Consider the following 19,756-nt stretch of genomic DNA (forward strand, 5'->3'; position numbering starts at 1 on the left):
TTGGGGTCACTGCTGGTTATTAGGGTCTGGGGATGTTATGGGGTCACTGCTGGTTATTAGGGTCTGGGGATGTTATGGGGTCACTGCTGGTTATTAGGGTCTGGGGATGTTATGGGGTCACCGCTGGTTATTAGGGTCTGGGGATGTTATGGGGTCACCGCTGGTTATTAGGGTCTGGGGATGTTATGGGGTCACTGCTGGTTATTAGGGTCTGGGGATGTTATAGGGTCACTGCTGGTTATTAGGGTCTGGGGGTGTTATGGGGTCACCGCTGGTTATTAGGGTCTGGGGGTGTTATGGGGTCACTGCTGGTCATTAGGGTCTGGGGATGTTATGGGGTCACTGCTGGTTATTAGGGTCTGGGGATGTTATGGGGTCACTGCTGGTTATTAGGGTCTGGGGATGTTATGGGGTCACCGCTGGTTATTAGGGTCTGGGGATGTTATGGGGTCACCGCTGGTTATTAGGGTCTGGGGATGTTATGGGGTCACTGCTGGTTATTAGGGTCTGGGGATGTTATAGGGTCACCGCTGGTTATTAGGGTCTGGGGGTGTTATGGGGTCACCGCTGGTTATTAGGGTCTGGGGATGTTATGGGGTCACCGCTGGTTATTAGGGTCTGGGGATGTTATGGGGTCACTGCTGGTTATTAGGGTCTGGGGATGTTATGGGGTCACCGCTGGTTATTAGGGTCTGGGGATGTTATGGGGTCACCGCTGGTTATTAGGGTCTGGGGATGTTATGGGGTCACCGCTGGTTATTAGGGTCTGGGGATGTTATGGGGTCACAGCTGGTTATTAGGGTCTGGGGATGTTATGGGGTCACTGCTGGTTATTAGGGTCTGGGGATTTTATGGGGTCACCGCTGGTTATTAGGGTCTGGGGGTGTTATGGGGTCACCGCTGGTTATTAGGGTCTGGGGATGTTATGGGGTCACTGCTGGTTATTAGGGTCTGGGGATTTTATGGGGTCACCGCTGGTTATTAGGGTCTGGGGGTGTTATGGGGTCACCGCTGGTTATTAGGGTCTGGGGATGTTATGGGGTCACTGCTGGTTATTAGGGTCTGGGGATGTTATGGGGTCACCGCTGGTTATTAGGGTCTGGGGATGTTATGGGGTCACTGCTGGTTATTAGGGTCTGGGGATGTTATGGGGTCACCGCTGGTTATTAGGGTCTGGGGGTGTTATGGGGTCACTGCTGGTTATTAGGGTCTGGGGATGTTATGGGGTCACTGCTGGTTATTAGGGTCTGCGGATGTTATGGGGTCACTGCTGGTTATTAGGGTCTGGGGGTGTTATGGGGTCACTGCTGGTTATTAGGGTCTGGGGGTGTTATGGGGTCACTGCTGGTTATTAGGGTCTGGGGGTGTTATGGGGTCACTGCTGGTTATTAGGGTCTGGGGGTGTTATGGGTCACCGCTGGTAATTAGGGTCTGGGGATGTTATGGGGTCACCGCTGGTTATTAGGGTCTGGGGATGTTATGGGGTCACTGCTGGTTATTAGGGTCTGCGGATGTTATGGGGTCACTGCTGGTTATTAGGGTCTGGGGATGTTATGGGGTCACCGCTGGTTATTAGGGTCTGGGGATGTTTTGGGGTCACTGCTGGTTATTAGGGTCTGGGGATGTTTTGGGGTCACTGCTGGTTATTAGGGTCTGGGGATGTTATGGGGTCACTGCTGGTTATTAGGGTCTGGGGATGTTATGGGGTCACCGCTGGTTATTAGGGTCTGGGGATGTTATGGGGTCACTGCTGGTTATTAGGGTCTGGGGATGTTATGGGGTCACTGCTGGTTATTAGGGTCTGGGGGTGTTATGGGGTCACCGCTGGTTATTAGGGTCTGGGGATGTTATGGGGTCACTGCTGGTTATTAGGGTCTGGGGATGTTATGGGTCACCGCTGGTTATTTGGGTCTGGGGGTGTTATGGGGTCACCGCTGGTTATTAGGGTCTGGGGGTGTTATGGGGTCACTGCTGGTTATTAGGGTCTGGGGGTGTTATGGGTCACCGCTGGTTATTTGGGTCTGGGGGTGTTATGGGGTCACCGCTGGTTATTAGGGTCTGGGGATGTTATGGGGTCACCGCTGGTTATTAGGGTCTGGGGATGTTATGGGTTCACCGCTGGTTATTAGGGTCTGGGGGTGTTATGGGGTCACCGCTGGTTATTAGGGTCTGGGGGTGTTATGGGTCACCGCTGGTTATTTGGGTCTGGGGGTGTTATGGGGTCACCGCTGGTTATTAGGGTCTGGGGATGTTATGGGGTCACTGCTGGTTATTATGGTCTGGGGATGTTATGGGGTCACTGCTGGTTATTAGGGTCTGGGGGTGTTATGGGTCACCGCTGGTTATTTGGGTCTGGGGGTGTTATGGGGTCACCGCTGGTTATTAGGGTCTGGGGATGTTATGGGGTCACCGCTGGTTATTAGGGTCTGGGGATGTTATGGGGTCACCGCTGGTTATTAGGGTCTGGGGGTGTTATGGGGTCACCGCTGGTTATTAGGGTCTGGGGGTGTTATGGGGTCACTGCTGGTTATTAGGGTCTGGGGGTGTTATGGGTCACCGCTGGTAATTAGGGTCTGGGGATGTTATGGGGTCACCGCTGGTTATTAGGGTCTGGGGATGTTATGGGGTCACTGCTGGTTATTAGGGTCTGCGGATGTTATGGGGTCACTGCTGGTTATTAGGGTCTGGGGATGTTATGGGGTCACCGCTGGTTATTAGGGTCTGGGGATGTTTTGGGGTCACTGCTGGTTATTAGGGTCTGGGGATGTTTTGGGGTCACTGCTGGTTATTAGGGTCTGGGGATGTTATGGGGTCACTGCTGGTTATTAGGGTCTGGGGATGTTATGGGGTCACCGCTGGTTATTAGGGTCTGGGGATGTTATGGGGTCACTGCTGGTTATTAGGGTCTGGGGATGTTATGGGGTCACTGCTGGTTATTAGGGTCTGGGGGTGTTATGGGGTCACCGCTGGTTATTAGGGTCTGGGGATGTTATGGGGTCACTGCTGGTTATTAGGGTCTGGGGGTGTTATGGGTCACCGCTGGTTATTTGGGTCTGGGGGTGTTATGGGGTCACCGCTGGTTATTAGGGTCTGGGGATGTTATGGGGTCACCGCTGGTTATTAGGGTCTGGGGATGTTATGGGGTCACCGCTGGTTATTAGGGTCTGGGGGTGTTATGGGGTCACCGCTGGTTATTAGGGTCTGGGGGTGTTATGGGTCACCGCTGGTTATTTGGGTCTGGGGGTGTTATGGGGTCACCGCTGGTTATTAGGGTCTGGGGATGTTATGGGGTCACTGCTGGTTATTATGGTCTGGGGATGTTATGGGGTCACTGCTGGTTATTAGGGTCTGGGGGTGTTATGGGTCACCGCTGGTTATTTGGGTCTGGGGGTGTTATGGGGTCACCGCTGGTTATTAGGGTCTGGGGATGTTATGGGGTCACCGCTGGTTATTAGGGTCTGGGGATGTTATGGGGTCACCGCTGGTTATTAGGGTCTGGGGGTGTTATGGGGTCACCGCTGGTTATTAGGGTCTGGGGGTGTTATGGGGTCACTGCTGGTTATTAGGGTCTGGGGGTGTTATGGGGTCACTGCTGGTCATTAGGGTCTGGGGATGTTATGGGGTCACTGCTGGTTATTAGGGTCTGGGGATGTTATGGGGTCACTGCTGGTTATTAGGGTCTGGGGATGTTATGGGGTCACCGCTGGTTATTAGGGTCTGGGGATGTTATGGGGTCACCGCTGGTTATTAGGGTCTGGGGATGTTATGGGGTCACTGCTGGTTATTAGGGTCTGGGGATGTTATAGGGTCACCGCTGGTTATTAGGGTCTGGGGGTGTTATGGGGTCACCGCTGGTTATTAGGGTCTGGGGGTGTTATGAGGTCACCGCTGGTTTTTAGGGTCTGGGGATGTTATGGGGTCACCGCTGGTTATTAGGGTCTGGGGATGTTATGGGGTCACTGCTGGTTATTAGGGTCTGGGAGTGTTATGGGGTCACTGCTGGTTATTAGGGTCTGGGGATGTTATGGGGTCACTGCTGGTTATTAATGTCTGGGGGTGTTATGGGGTCACTGCTGGTTATTAATGTCTGGGGGTGTTATGGGGTCACCGCTGGTTATTAGGGTCTGGGGATGTTATGGGGTCACTGCTGGTTATTAGGGTCTGGGGGTGTTATGGGGTCACTGCTGGTTATTAATGTCTGGGGGTGTTATGGGGTCACCGCTGGTTATTAGGGTCTGGGGATGTTATGGGGTCACCGCTGGTTATTAGGGTCTTGGGATGTTATGGGGTCACCGCTGGTTATGAGGGTCTGGGGATGTTATGGGGTCACTGCTGGTCATTAATGTCTGGGGATGTTATGGGGTCACCGCTGGTTATTAATGTCTGGGGATGTTATGGGGTCACCGCTGGTTATTAATGTCTGGGGGTGTTATGGGGTCACCGCTGGTTATTAGGGTCTGGGGGTGTTATGGGGTCACTGCTGGTTATTAGGGTCTGGGGATGTTATTGGGTCACTGCTGGTTATTAGGGTCTGGGGGTGTTACGGGGTCACCGCTGGTTATTAGGGTCTGGGGATGTTATGGGGTCACTGCTGGTTATTAGGGTCTCGGGATGTTATGGGGTCACCGCTGGTTATTAGGGTCTGGGGATGTTATGGGGTCACTGCTGGTTATTAGGGTCTGGGGGTGTTATGGGGTCACTGCTGGTTATTAGGGTCTGGGGGTGTTATGGGGTCACCGCTGGTTATTAGGGTCTGGGGATGTTATGGGGTCACCGCTGGTTATTAGGGTCTGGGGATGTTATGGGGTCACCGCTGGTTATTAATGTCTGGGGATGTTATGGGGTCACCGCTGGTTATTAGGGTCTGGGGATGTTATGGGGTCACTGCTGGTTATTAGGGTCTGGGGGTGTTATGGGGTCACCGCTGGTTATTAGGGTCTGGGGATGTTATGGGGTCACTGCTGGTTATTAGGGTCTGGGGGTGTTATGGGGTCACCGCTGGTTATTAATGTCTGGGGGTGTTATGGGGTCACCGCTGGTTATTAGGGTCTGGGGGTGTTATGGGGTCACTGCTGGTTATTAGGGTCTGGGGATGTTATTGGGTCACTGCTGGTTATTAGGGTCTGGGGGTGTTACGGGGTCACCGCTGGTTATTAGGGTCTGGGGATGTTATGGGGTCACTGCTGGTTATTAGGGTCTGGGGGTGTTATGGGGTCACCGCTGGTTATTAGGGTCTGGGGATGTTATGGGGTCACCGCTGGTTATTAGGGTCTGGGGATGTTATGGGGTCACCGCTGGTTATTAGGGTCTGGGGGTGTTATGGGGTCACTGCTGGTTATTAGGGTCTGGGGATGTTATGGGGTCACTGCTGGTTATTAGGGTCTGGGGGTGTTATGGGGTCACCGCTGGTTATTAGGGTCTGGGGATGTTATGGGGTCACTGCTGGTTATTAGGGTCTGGGGATGTTATGGGGTCACCGCTGGTTATTAGGGTCTGGGGATGTTATGGGGTCACCGCTGGTTATTAGGGTCTGGGGGTGTTATGGGGTCACTGCTGGTTATTAGGGTCTGGGGATGTTATGGGGTCACTGCTGGTTATTAGGGTCTGCGGATGTTATGGGGTCACTGCTGGTTATTAGGGTCTGGGGGTGTTATGGGGTCACTGCTGGTTATTAGGGTCTGGGGGTGTTATGGGGTCACTGCTGGTTATTAGGGTCTGGGGGTGTTATGGGGTCACTGCTGGTTATTAGGGTCTGGGGGTGTTATGGGTCACCGCTGGTAATTAGGGTCTGGGGATGTTATGGGGTCACCGCTGGTTATTAGGGTCTGGGGATGTTATGGGGTCACCGCTGGTTATTAGGGTCTGCGGATGTTATGGGGTCACCGCTGGTTATTAGGGTCTGGGGGTGTTATGAGGTCACCGCTGGTTATTAGGGTCTGGGGGTGTTATGGGGTCACTGCTGGTTATTAGGGTCTGGGGGTGTTATGGGGTCACCGCTGGTTATTAGGGTCTGGGGATGTTATGGGGTCACAGCTGGTTATTAGGGTCTGGGGATGTTATGGGGTCACCGCTGGTTATTAGGGTCTGGGGGTGTTATGGGGTCACCGCTGGTTATTAGGGTCTGGGGATGTTATGGGGTCACCGCTGGTTATTAGGGTCTGGGGATGTTATGGGGTCACTGCTGGTTATTAGGGTCTGGGGATGTTATTGGGTCACCGCTGGTTATTAATGTCTGGGGGTGTTATGGGGTCACCGCTGGTTATTAGGGTCTGGGGGTGTTATGGGGTCACTGCTGGTTATTAGGGTCTGGGGATGTTATTGGGTCACTGCTGGTTATTAGGGTCTGGGGGTGTTACGGGGTCACCGCTGGTTATTAGGGTCTGGGGATGTTATGGGGTCACTGCTGGTTATTAGGGTCTGGGGATGTTATGGGGTCACCGCTGGTTATTAGGGTCTGGGGATGTTATGGGGTCACTGCTGGTTATTAGGGTCTGGGGATGTTATGGGTCACCGCTGGTAATTAGGGTCTGGGGATGTTATGGGGTCACCGCTGGTTATTAGGGTCTGGGGATGTTATGGGGTCACCGCTGGTTATTAGGGTCTGGGGATGTTATGGGGTCACCGCTGGTTATGAGGGTCTGGGGATGTTATGGGGTCACCGCTGGTTATTAGGGTCTGGGGATGTTATGGGGTCACCGCTGGTTATTAGGGTCTGGGGGTGTTATGGGGTCACCGCTGGTTATTAGGGTCTGGGGATGTTATGGGGTCACAGCTGGTTATTAGGGTCTGGGGGTGTTATGGGGTCACTGCTGGTTATTAGGGTCTGGGGATGTTATGGGGTCACCGCTGGTTATTAGGGTCTGGGGATGTTTTGGGGTCACCGCTGGTTATTAGGGTCTGGGGGTGTTATGGGGTCACCGCTGGTTATTAGGGTCTGGGGATGTTATGGGGTCACCGCTGGTTATTAGGGTCTGGGGATGTTATGGGGTCACCGCTGGTTATTAGGGTCTGGGGGTGTTATGGGGTCACCGCTGGTTATTAGGGTCTGGGGGTGTTATGGGGTCACTGCTGGTTATTAGGGTCTGGGGGTGTTATGGGGTCACTGCTGGTCATTAGGGTCTGGGGATGTTATGGGGTCACTGCTGGTCATTAGGGTCTGGGGATGTTATGGGGTCACTGCTGGTTATTAGGGTCTGGGGATGTTATGGGGTCACCGCTGGTTATTAGGGTCTGGGGATGTTATGGGGTCACCGCTGGTTATTAGGGTCTGGGGATGTTATGGGGTCACTGCTGGTTATTAGGGTCTGGGGATGTTATAGGGTCACCGCTGGTTATTAGGGTCTGGGGGTGTTATGGGGTCACCGCTGGTTATTAGGGTCTGGGGGTGTTATGAGGTCACCGCTGGTTATTAGGGTCTGGGGGTGTTATGGGGTCACCGCTGGTTATTAGGGTCTGGGGGTGTTACGGGGTCACCGCTGGTTATTAGGGTCTGGGGATGTTATGGGGTCACTGCTGGTTATTAGGGTCTGGGGATGTTATGGGGTCACCGCTGGTTATTAGGGTCTGGGGATGTTATGGGGTCACCGCTGGTTATTAGGGTCTTGGGATGTTATGGGGTCACCGCTGGTTATGAGGGTCTGGGGATGTTATGGGGTCACTGCTGGTTATTAGGGTCTGGGGATGTTATGGGGTCACCGCTGGTTATGAGGGTCTGGGGGTGTTATGGGGTCACTGCTGGTTATTAGGGTCTGGGGATGTTATGGGGTCACCGCTGGTTATTAATGTCTGGGGATGTTATGGGGTCACCGCTGGTTATTAATGTCTGGGGATGTTATGGGGTCACCGCTGGTTATTAATGTCTGGGGGTGTTATGGGGTCACCGCTGGTTATTAGGGTCTGGGGATGTTATGGGGTCACTGCTGGTTATTAGGGTCTGGGGGTGTTACGGGGTCACCGCTGGTTATTAGGGTCTGGGGATGTTATGGGGTCACTGCTGGTTATTAGGGTCTGGGGGTGTTATGGGGTCACTGCTGGTTATTAGGGTCTGGGGATGTTATGGGGTCACCGCTGGTTATTAGGGTCTGGGGGTGTTATGGGGTCACCGCTGGTTATTAGGTTCTCGGGATGTTATGGGGTCACCGCTGGTTATTAGGGTCTGGGGATGTTATGGGGTCACTGCTGGTTATTAGGGTCTGGGGATGTTATGGGGTCACCGCTGGTTATTAATGTCTGAGATTGTTATGGGGTCACCGCTGGTTATTAATGTCTGGGGGTGTTATGGGGTCACCGCTGGTTATTAGGGTCTGGGGGTGTTATGGGGTCACTGCTGGTTATTAGGGTCTGGGGATGTTATTGGGTCACTGCTGGTTATTAGGGTCTGGGGGTGTTACGGGGTCACCGCTGGTTATTAGGGTCTGGGGATGTTATGGGGTCACTGCTGGTTATTAGGGTCTGGGGGTGTTATGGGGTCACCGCTGGTTATTAGGGTCTGGGGATGTTATGGGGTCACCGCTGGTTATTAGGGTCTGGGGATGTTATGGGGTCACCGCTGGTTATTAGGGTCTGGGGGTGTTATGGGGTCACTGCTGGTTATTAGGGTCTGGGGATGTTATGGGGTCACTGCTGGTTATTAGGGTCTGGGGGTGTTATGGGGTCACCGCTGGTTATTAGGGTCTGGGGATGTTATGGGGTCACCGCTGGTTATTAGGGTCTGGGGATGTTATGGGGTCACCGCTGGTTATTAGGGTCTGGGGGTGTTATGGGGTCACCGCTGGTTATTAGGGTCTGAGGATGTTATGGGGTCACTGCTGGTTATTAGGGTCTGGGGGTGTTATGGGGTCACTGCTGGTTATTAGGGTCTGGGGATGTTATGGGGTTACTGCTGGTTATTAGGGTCTGGGGATGTTATGGGGTCACTGCTGGTTATTATGGTCTGGGGATGTTATGGGGTCACCGCTGGTTATTAGGGTCTGGGGGTGTTATGGGGTCACTGCTGGTTATTAGGGTCTGGGGATGTTATTTTGGGGATCAGTATTCCTCTAACATCTCTTCTGTATTTCCTCTTACTCGAGACTTTGAGGGAAGTTACATCAATCGGTCACAGACCCCAATCCCTTGTTCAGCCAATTACAAGGACAGATACTATGCCGACATCGAACAGGAGCGGAAGCTGCGGCGGCGGCGCGCCAGGTGAGTGCAGGCATGAACAAACTCTAAAGGGCGGGTACATACTGTCTGCACATGGAGGCGGGTACATACTGTCTGCACATGGGGGCGGGTACCATCTGTCTGCACATGGGGGCGGGTACATACTGTCTGCACATGGGGGCGGGTACATACTGTCTGCACATGGGTGCGGGTACATACTGTCTGCACATGGGGGCGGGTACATACTGTCTGCACATGGAGGCGGGTACATACTGTCTGCACATGGGGGCGGGTACCATCTGTCTGCACATGGGGGCGGGTACATACTGTCTGCACATGGGGGCGGGTACATACTGTGTGCACATGGGGGCGGGTACCATCTGTCTGCACATGGGGGCGGGTACATACTGTCTGCACATGGGGGCGGGTATATACTGTCTGCACATGGGGGCGGGTACCAACTGTCTGCACATGGGGGCGGGTACATGCTGTCTGCACATGGGGGCGGGTACATGCTGTCTGCACATGGGGGCGGGTACATACTGTCTGCACATGGGAGCGGGTACGTACTGTCTGCACATGGGGGCGGGTACATACCGTCTGCACATGGGGGCGGGTACATACTGTCTGCACATGGAGGCGGGTACATGCTGTCTGCACATGGAGGCGGGTACATACTGTCTGCACATGGGGGCGGGTACATGCTGTCTGCACATGGGGGCGGGTACATGCTGTCTGCACATGGAGGCGGGTACATACTGTCTGCACATGGGGACGGGTACATACTGTCTGCACATGGGGGCGGGTACATACTGTCTGCACATGGGGGCGGGTACATACTGTCTGCACATGGGGGCGGGTACATACTGTCTGCATATGGGGGCGGGTATATACTGTCTGCACATGGGGGCGGGTACCAACTGTCTGCACATGGGGGCGGGTACATGCTGTCTGCACATGGGGGCGGGTACATGCTGTCTGCACATGGGGGCGGGTACATACTGTCTGCACATGGGGGCGGGTACATGCTGTCTGTACATGGGGGCGTGTACATACTGTCTGCACATGGGGGCGGGTACCAACTGTCTGCACATGGGGGCGGGTACATACTGTCTGCACATGGGGGCGGGTACATACTGTCTGCACATGGGGGCGGGTATATACTGTCTGCACATGGGGGCGGGTACCAACTGTCTGCACATGGGGGCGGGTACATACTGTCTTCATATGGGGGCGGGTACATACTGTCTGCACATGGGGGCAGGTACATACTGTCTGCACATGGGGGCGGGTACATACTGTCTGCACATGGGGGCGGGTACATACTGTCTGCACATGGGGGCGGGTACATACTGTCTGCACATGGGGGCGGGTACATACCGTCTGCACATGGGGGCGGGTACATACTGTCTGCACATGGGGGCGGGTACATACTGTCTGCACATGGGGGCGGGTACATACTGTCTGCACATGGGTGCGGGTAAATACTGTCTGCACATGGGGGCGGGTACATACTGTCTGCACATGGGGGCGGGTACATACCGTCTGCACATGGGGGCGGGTACATACTGTCTGCACATGGGGGCGGGTACATACTGTCTGCACATGGGAGCGGGTACATGCTGTCCCCACTGCTCTATGTAGTATCCAGATCCAACCTGCAGTGGTTATCACTCTGGAGAGTTTCATCTCATGACTCCTCTGGTTGGTGTATGATGGTGTATGATGGTGTATGACTCCTCATGCCTCTCCTCAGGTTGGTGTATGATGGTGTATGACTCCTCATGCCTCTCCTTTGGTTGGTGTATGATGGTGTATGATGATGTATGATGGTGTATGATGGTGTATGACTCCTCATGTCTCTCCTCAGGTTGGTGTATGATGGTGTATGATGGTGTATGATGGTGTATGACTCCTCATGCCTCTCCTCTGGTTGGTGTATGATGGTGTATGACTCCTCATGCCTCTCCTCAGGTTGGTGTGTGTGGGTGTATGATGGTGTATGATGGTGTATGACTCCTCATGTCTCTCCTCAGGTTGGTGTATGATGGTGTATGATGGTGTATGACTCCTCATGCCTCTCCTCAGGTTGGTGTGTGTGGGTGTATGATGGTGTATGACTCCTCATGTCTCTCCTCAGGTTGGTGTATGATGGTGTATGATGGTGTATGACTCCTTATGTCTCTCCTCAGGTTGGTGTATGTGGGTGTATGATGGTGTATGACTCCTCAGGCCTCTCCTCTGGTTGGTGTATGATGGTGTATGATGGTGTATGACTCCTCATGCCTCTCCTCAGGTTGGTGTATGATGGCGTATGAGTCCTCATGCCTCTCCTCAGGTTGGTGTATGATGGTGTATGATGATGTATGATGGTGTATGATGGTGTATGATGGTGTATGACTCCTCATGTCTCTCCTCAGGTTGGTGTATGATGGTGTATGATGGTGTATGATGGTGTATGACTCCTCATGCCTCTCCTCAGGTTGGTGTATGATGGCGTATGAGTCCTCATGCCTCTCCTCAGGTTGGTGTATGATGGTGTATGATGATGTATGATGGTGTATGATTGTGTATGATGGTGTATGACTCCTCATGTCTCTCCTCAGGTTGGTGTATGATGGTGTATGATGGTGTATGACTCCTCATGCCTCTCCTCTGGTTGGTGTATGATGGTGTATGACTCCTCATGCCTCTCCTCAGGTTGGTGTGTGTGGGTGTATGATGGTGTATGACTCCTCATGTCTCTCCTCAGGTTGGTGTATGATGGTGTATGATGGTGTATGACTCCTTATGTCTCTCCTCAGATTGGTGTATGATGGTGTATGACTCCTCATGCCTCTCCTCAGGTTGGTGTATGTGGGTGTATGATGGTGTATGACTCCTCATGCCTCTCCTCAGGTTGGTGTATGATGGTGTATGACTCCTTATGTCTCTCCTCAGGTTGGTGTATGATGGTGTATGATGGTGTATGACTCATCATGTCTCTCCTCAGGTTGGTGTATGATGGTGTATGATGGTGTATGACTCCTCATGCCTCTCCTCAGGTTGGTGTATGATGGTGTATGACTCCTCATGTCTCTCCTCAGGTGTATGCGGTTGTATGATGGTGTATGACTCCTCATGTCCCTTCTTCAGGTTGGTGTATGATGGTGTATGATGGTGTATGACTCCTCATGTCCCTTCTTCAGGTTGGTGTATGTGGGTGTATGATGGTGTCTGATGGTGTATGACTCCTCATGCCTCTCCTCAAGTTGGTGTATGATGGTGTATGACTCCTCATGCCTCTCCTCAGGTTGGTGTATGATGGTGTATGACTCCTCATGTCTCTCCTCAGGTGTATGCGGGTGTATGATGGTGTATGACTCCTCATGTCCCTTCTTCAGGTTGGTGTATGTGGGTGTATGATGGTGTATGACTCCTCATGCCTCTCCTCAGGTTGGTGTATGTGGGTGTATGATGGTGTATGACTCCTCATGCCTCTCCTCTGGTTGGTGTATGATGGTGTATGACTCCTCATGTCTCTCCTCAGGTTGGTGTATGTGGTTGTATGATGGTGTATGACTCCTCAGGCCTCTCCTCAGGTTGGTGTATGATGGTGTATGATGGTGTATGACTCCTCATGCCTCTCCTCAGGTTGGTGTATGATGGTGTATGACTCCTCATGCCTCTCCTCAGGTTGGTGTATGATGGTGTATGATGATGTATGATGGTGTATGATGGTGTATGATGGTGTATGACTCCTCATGTCCCTTCTTCAGGTTGGTGTATGTGGGTGTATGATGGTGTCTGATGGTGTATGACTCCTCATGCCTCTCCTCAAGTTGGTGTATGATGGTGTATGACTCCTCATGCCTCTCCTCAGGTTGGTGTATGATGGTGTATGACTCCTCATGTCTCTCCTCAGGTTGGTGTATGATGATGTATGATGGTGTATGATGGTGTATGATGGTGTATGATGGTGTATGACTCCTCATGTCCCTTCTTCAGGTTGGTGTATGTGGGTGTATGATGGTGTCTGATGGTGTATGACTCCTCATGCCTCTCCTCAAGTTGGTGTATGATGGTGTATGACTCCTCATGCCTCTCCTCAGGTTGGTGTATGATGGTGTATGACTCCTCATGTCTCTCCTCAGGTGTATGCGGGTGTATGATGGTGTATGACTCCTCATGTCCCTTCTTCAGGTTGGTGTATGTGGGTGTATGATGGTGTATGACTCCTCATGCCTCTCCTCTGGTTGGTGTATGATGGTGTATGACTCCTCATGTCTCTCCTCAGGTTGGTGTATGTGGTTGTATGATGGTGTATGACTCCTCAGGCCTCTCCTCAGGTTGGTGTATGATGGTGTATGATGGTGTATGACTCCTCATGCCTCTCCTCTGGTTGGTGTATGATGGTGTATGACTCCTCATGCCTCTCCTCAGGTTGGTGTGTGTTGGTGTATGATGGTGTATGACTCCTCATGTCTCTCCTCAGGTTGGTGTATGATGGTGTATGATGGTGTATGATGGTGAATGACTCCTAATGCCTCTCCTCAGGTTGGTGTATGATGGTGTATGATGGTGTATGATGGTGTATGACTCCTCATGCCTCTCCTCAGGTTGGTGTATGATGGTGTATGACTCCTCAGGCCTCTCCTCAGGTTGGTGTATGTGGGTGTATGATGGTGTATGACTCCTCAGGCCTCTCCTCTGGTTGGTGTATGATGGTGTATGATGGTGTATGACTCCTCATGTCTCTCCTTAGGTTGGTGTATGTGGGTGTATGATGGTGTATGACTCCTCAGGCCTCTCCTCAGGTTGGTGTATGATGGTGTATGATGGTGTATGACTCCTCATGCCTCTCCTCAGGTTGGTGTATGTGGGTGTATGATGGTGTATGACTCCTCATGTCCCTTCTTCAGGTTGGTGTATGTGGGTGTATGATGGTGTATGACTCCTCATGCCTCTCCTCAGGTTGGTGTATGTGGGTGTATGATGGTGTATGACTCCTCATGCCTCTCCTCTGGTTGGTGTATGATGGTGTATGACTCCTCATGTCTCTCCTCAGGTTGGTGTATGATGGTGTATGACTCCTCATGCCTCTCCTCTGGTTGGTGTATGATGGTGTATGATTCCTCATGTCTCTTCTCAGGTTGGTGTATGCGGGTGTATGATGGTGTATGACTCCTCATGCCTCTCCTCAGGTTGGTGTATGATGGTGTATGATTCCTCAGGCCTCTCCTCAGGTTGGTGTATGCGGGTGTATGATGGTGTATGACTCCTCATGCCTCTCCTCAGGTTCGTGTATGATGGTGTATGACTCCTCATGTCTCTCCTCAGGTGTATGCGGGTGTATGATGGTGTATGACTCCTCATGCCTCTCCTCAGGTTGGTGTATGATGGTGTATGATGGTGTATGATGGTGTATGATGGTGTATGACTCCTCAGGCCTCTCCTCAGGTTGGTGTATGATGGTGTATGATGGTGTATGACTCCTCATGCCTCTCCTCAGGTTGGTGTATGATGGTGTATGACTCCTCATGCCTCTCCTCAGGTTGGTGTATGATGGTGTATGATGATGTATGATGGTGTATGATGGTGTATGACTCCTCATGCCTCTCCTCAGGTTGGTGTATGATGGTGTATGACTCCTCATGCCTCTCCTCTGGTTGGTGTATGATGGTGTATGACTCCTCATGCCTCTCCTCAGGTTGGTGTGTGTGGGTGTATGATGGTGTATGACTCCTCATGTCCCTCCTCAGGTTGGTGTATGATGGTGTATGATGATGTATGACTCCTCATGCCTCTCCTCAGGTTGGTGTATGATGGTGTATGACTCCTCATGCCTCTCCTCAGGTTGGTGTATGATGGTGTATGACTCCTCAGGCCTCTCCTCAGGTTGGTGTATGTGGGTGTATGATGGTGTATGACTCCTCATGCCTCTCCTCTGGTTGGTGTATGATGGTGTATGATGGTGTATGATGGTGTATGACTCCTCATGCCTCTCCTCAGGTTGGTGTATGATGGTGTATGACTCCTCAGGCCTCACCTCAGGTTGGTGTATGTGGGTGTATGATGGTGTATGACTCCTCATGCCTCTCCTCTGGTTGGTGTATGATGGTGTATGACTCCTCAGGCCTCTCCTCAGGTTGGTGTATGATGGTGTATGATGGTGTATGATTCCTCATGCCTCTCCTCAGGTTGGTGTATGATGGTGTATGACTCCTCATGCCTCTCCTCTCGTTGGTGTATGATGGTGTATGACTCCTCATGTCTCTCCTCAAGTTGGTGTATGTGGGTGTATGATGGTGTATGACTCCTCATGTCCCTTCTTCAGGTTGATGTATGTGGGTGTATGATGGTGTATGACTCCTCATGTCTCTCCTCAGGTTGGTGTATGATGGTGTATGATGGTGTATGACTCCTCATGCCTCTCCTCAGGTTGGTGTATGATGGTGTATGACTCCTCATGCCTCTCCTCAGGTTGGTGTATGATGGTGTATGATGATGTATGATGGTGTATGATGGTGTATGATGGTGTATGACTCCTCATGTCTCTCCTCAGGTTGGTGTATGATGGTGTATGATGGTGTATGATGGTGTATGACTCCTCATGCCTCTCCTCTGGTTGGTGTATGATGGTGTATGACTCCTCATGCCTCTCCTCAGGTTGATGTGTGTGGGTGTATGATGGTGTATGACTCCTCATGTCTCTCCTCAGGTTGGTGTATGATGGTGTATGATGGTGTATGACTCCTCATGTCTCTCCTCTGGTTGGTGTATGATGGTGTATGATGGTGTATGACTCCTCATGCCTCTCCTCAGGTTGGTGTATGATGGTGTATGATGGTGTATGACTCCTCATGCCTCTCCTTTGGTTGGTGTATGATGGTGTATGATGATGTATGATGGTGTATGATGGTGTATGATGGTGTATGACTCCTCATGCCTCTCCTCAGGTTGGTGTATGATGGTGTATGATGGTGTATGACTCCTCATGCCTCTCCTCTGGTTGGTGTATGATGGTGTATGACTCCTCATGTCTCTCCTCAGGTTGGTGTATGATGGTGTATGATGGTGTATGACTCCTCATGCTTCTCCTCAGGTTGGTATATGATGGTGTATGATGGTGTATGATGGTGTATGATGGTGTATGACTCCTCATGCCTCTCCTCAGGTTGGTGTATGATGGTGTATGACTCCTCATGCCTCTCCTCAGGTTGGTGTATGATGGTGTATGATGGTGTATGATGGTGTATGACTCCTCATGCCTCTCCTCAGGTTGGTGTGTGTGGGTGTATGATGATGTATGATGGTGTATGATGGTGTATGACTCCTCATGCCTCTCCTCAGGTTGGTGTATGATGGTGTATGACTCCTCATGCCTCTCCTTTGGTTGGTGTATGATGGTGTATGATGATGTATGATGGTGTATGATGGTGTATGACTCCTCATGCCTCTCCTCAGGTTGGTGTATGATGGTGTATGATGGTGTATGACTCCTCATGCCTCTCCTCAGGTTGGTGTATGATGGTGTATGACTCCTCATGCCTCTCCTCAGGTTGGTGTATGATGGTGTATGATGGTGTATGACTCCTCAGGCCTCTCCTCAGGTTGGTGTATGATGGTGTATGATGGTGTATGATGGTGTATGACTCCTCATGTCTCTCCTCAGGTTGGTGTATGATGGTGTATGATGGTGTATGACTCCTCATGCTTCTCCTCAGGTTGGTATATGATGGTGTATGATGGTGTATGATGGTGTATGATGGTGTATGACTCCTCATGCCTCTCCTCAGGTTGGTGTATGATGGTGTATGACTCCTCATGCCTCTCCTCAGGTTGGTGTATGATGGTGTATGATGGTGTATGATGGTGTATGACTCCTCATGCCTCTCCTCAGGTTGGTGTGTGTGGGTGTATGATGATGTATGATGGTGTATGATGGTGTATGACTCCTCATGCCTCTCCTCAGGTTGGTGTATGATGGTGTATGACTCCTCATGCCTCTCCTTTGGTTGGTGTATGATGGTGTATGATGATGTATGATGGTGTATGATGGTGTATGACTCCTCATGCCTCTCCTCAGGTTGGTGTATGATGGTGTATGATGGTGTATGACTCCTCATGCCTCTCCTCAGGTTGGTGTATGATGGTGTATGACTCCTCATGCCTCTCCTCAGGTTGGTGTATGATGGTGTATGATGGTGTATGACTCCTCATGCCTCTCCTCAGGTTGGTGTATGATGGTGTATGATGGTGTATGATGGTGTATGACTCCTCATGCCTCTCCTCAGGTTGGCGGTCGCGGTGCATCGATCCTTCGCTCAGGTCCGGTGTCTGGATACGTCTGGAGATGTTGTGGACCCCCGGGAGGCGGCGCAGAGCATCTTCCCGCTGATTGCACAGAGTCTACAGCGCTACCTGCGCGCCACTCACCAGACTCACCTGTACAGCATGGAGGCCATCATACAGCACCTCACCCTGTGCCTGAGCCACGGCATGACCCCACAGGTAACACCATAGGACCCCATAGGTAACACCACAGGTCATGACCCTACAGGTAACACCACAGGTCATGACCCCACAGGTAACACCGCAGGTCATGACCCCACAGGTAACACCACAGATCATGACCTTACAGGAAACATCACAGGTCATGACCCTACAGGTAACACCGCAGGTCATGACCCCACAGGTAACTCCACAGGTCATGACCCCACAGGTAACACTGCAGGTCATGACCCCACAGGTAAAACCACAAAGGGGACCCCTATACTGGAGGCAGAGCAGGACTGTGCACAGGGGGGACCCTGATACTGGAGGCAGAGCAGGACTGTGCACAGGGGGGACCCCGATACTGGAGGCAGAGCAGGACTGTGCACAGGGGGGACCCTGATACTGGAGGCAGAGCAGGACTGTGCACAGGGGGGACCCCGATACTGGAGGCAGAGCAGGACTGTGCACAGGGGGGACCCCGATACTGGAGGCAGAGCAGGACTGTGCACAGGGGGGACCCCGATACTGGAGTCAGAGCAGGACTGTGCACAGAAGGGACCCCGATACTGGAGTCAGAGCAGGACTGTGCACAGGGGGGACCCCGATACTGGAGTCAGAGCAGGACTGTGCACAGGGGGGACCCCGATACTGGAGTCAGAGCAGGACTGTGCACAGGGGGGACCCCGATACTGGAGTCAGAGCAGGACTGTGCACAGAGGGGACCCCGATACTGGAGTCAGAGCAGGACTGTGCCCAGGGGGGACCCCGATACTGGAGTCAGAGCAGGACTGTGCACAGGGGGGACCCCGATACTAGAGGCAGAGCAGGACTGTGCACAAGGGGGACCCCTATACTGGAGTCAGAGCAGGACTGTGCCCAGGGGGGACCCCGATACTGGAGTCAGAGCAGGACTGTGCACAGGGGGGACCCCTATACTGGAGTCAGTGCAGGACTGTGCGCAGGGGGGACCCCGATACTGGAGTCAGAGCAGGATTGTGCGCAGGGGGGACCCCGATACTGGAGTCAGAGCAGGACTGTGCACAGGGGGGACCCCGATACTGGAGGCAGAGCAGGACTGTGCACAGGGGGGACCCCGATACTGGAGGCAGAGCAAGACTGTGCACAGGGGGGACCCCGATACTGGAGTCAGTGCAGGACTGTGCACAGGGGGGACCCCGATACTGGAGTCAGAGCAGGACTGTGCACAGGGGGGACCCCGATACTGGAGTCAGAGCAGGACTGTGCGCAGGGGGGACCCCGATACTGGAGTCAGAGCAGGACTGTGCCCAGGGGGGCCCCCGATACTGGAGTCAGAGCAGGACTGTGCCCAGGGGGGACCCCGATACTGGAGTCAGAGCAGGACTGTGCCCAGGGGGGACCCCGATACTGGAGTCAGTGCAGGACTGTGCACAGGGGGGACCCCGATACTGGAGTCAGAGCAGGACTGTGCCCAGGGGGGACCCCGATACTGGAGTCAGAGCAGGACTGTGCACAGAGGGGACCCCGATACTGGAGTCAGAGCAGGACTGTGCGCAGGGGGGACCCCGATACTGGATTCAGAGCAGGACTGTGCGCAGGGGGGGACCCCGATACTGGAGTCAGTGCAGGACTGTGCACAGGGGGGACCCCAATACTGGAGTCAGAGCAGGACTGTGCGCAGGGGGGACCCCGCTACTGGAGTCAGAGCAGGACTGTGCACAGGGGGGACCCCGATACTAGAGGCAGAGCAAGACTGTGCACAGGGGGGACCCCGATACTGGAGTCAGAGCAGGACTGTGCACAGGGGGGACCCCGATACTGGAGTCAGAGCAGGACTGTGCACAGGGGGGACCCCGATACTGGAGTCAGAGTCAGTGCAGGACTGTGCACAGGGGGGCCCCCGATACTGGAGTCAGAGCAGGACTGTGCCCAGGGGGGACCCCGATACTGGAGTCAGAGCAGGACTGTGCACAGGGGGAACCCGATACTGAAGTCAGTGCAGGACTGTGCCCAGGGGGGACCCCGATACTGGAGTCAGAGCAGGACTGTGCACAGAGGGGACCCCGATACTGGAGTCAGAGCAGGACTGTGCACAGAGGGGACCCCGATACTGGAGTCAGAGCAGGACTGTGCACAGGGGGGACCCCGATAC

General features: G+C 53.0%; 1 protein-coding gene across 1 annotated transcript in view; it reads left to right on the forward strand.

The window, feature by feature from the left end:
• The window catches only part of LOC140107126 (vang-like protein 1), a 43,750-nt gene that overhangs the window by 20,655 nt on the left and 3,339 nt on the right, over positions 1–19,756 (forward strand). The window contains exons 5-6 of the mRNA XM_072131675.1: positions 9,072–9,189; positions 17,424–17,640. Of these exons, the coding sequence (XP_071987776.1) occupies positions 9,072–9,189; positions 17,424–17,640 (335 nt within the window). The remainder of the gene's footprint in view (positions 1–9,071; positions 9,190–17,423; positions 17,641–19,756) is intronic.

The sequence above is a fragment of the Engystomops pustulosus genome, unplaced genomic scaffold, assembly GCF_040894005.1.
Source record: "Engystomops pustulosus unplaced genomic scaffold, aEngPut4.maternal MAT_SCAFFOLD_118, whole genome shotgun sequence".
Classification (NCBI taxonomy): domain Eukaryota; kingdom Metazoa; phylum Chordata; class Amphibia; order Anura; family Leptodactylidae; genus Engystomops; species Engystomops pustulosus.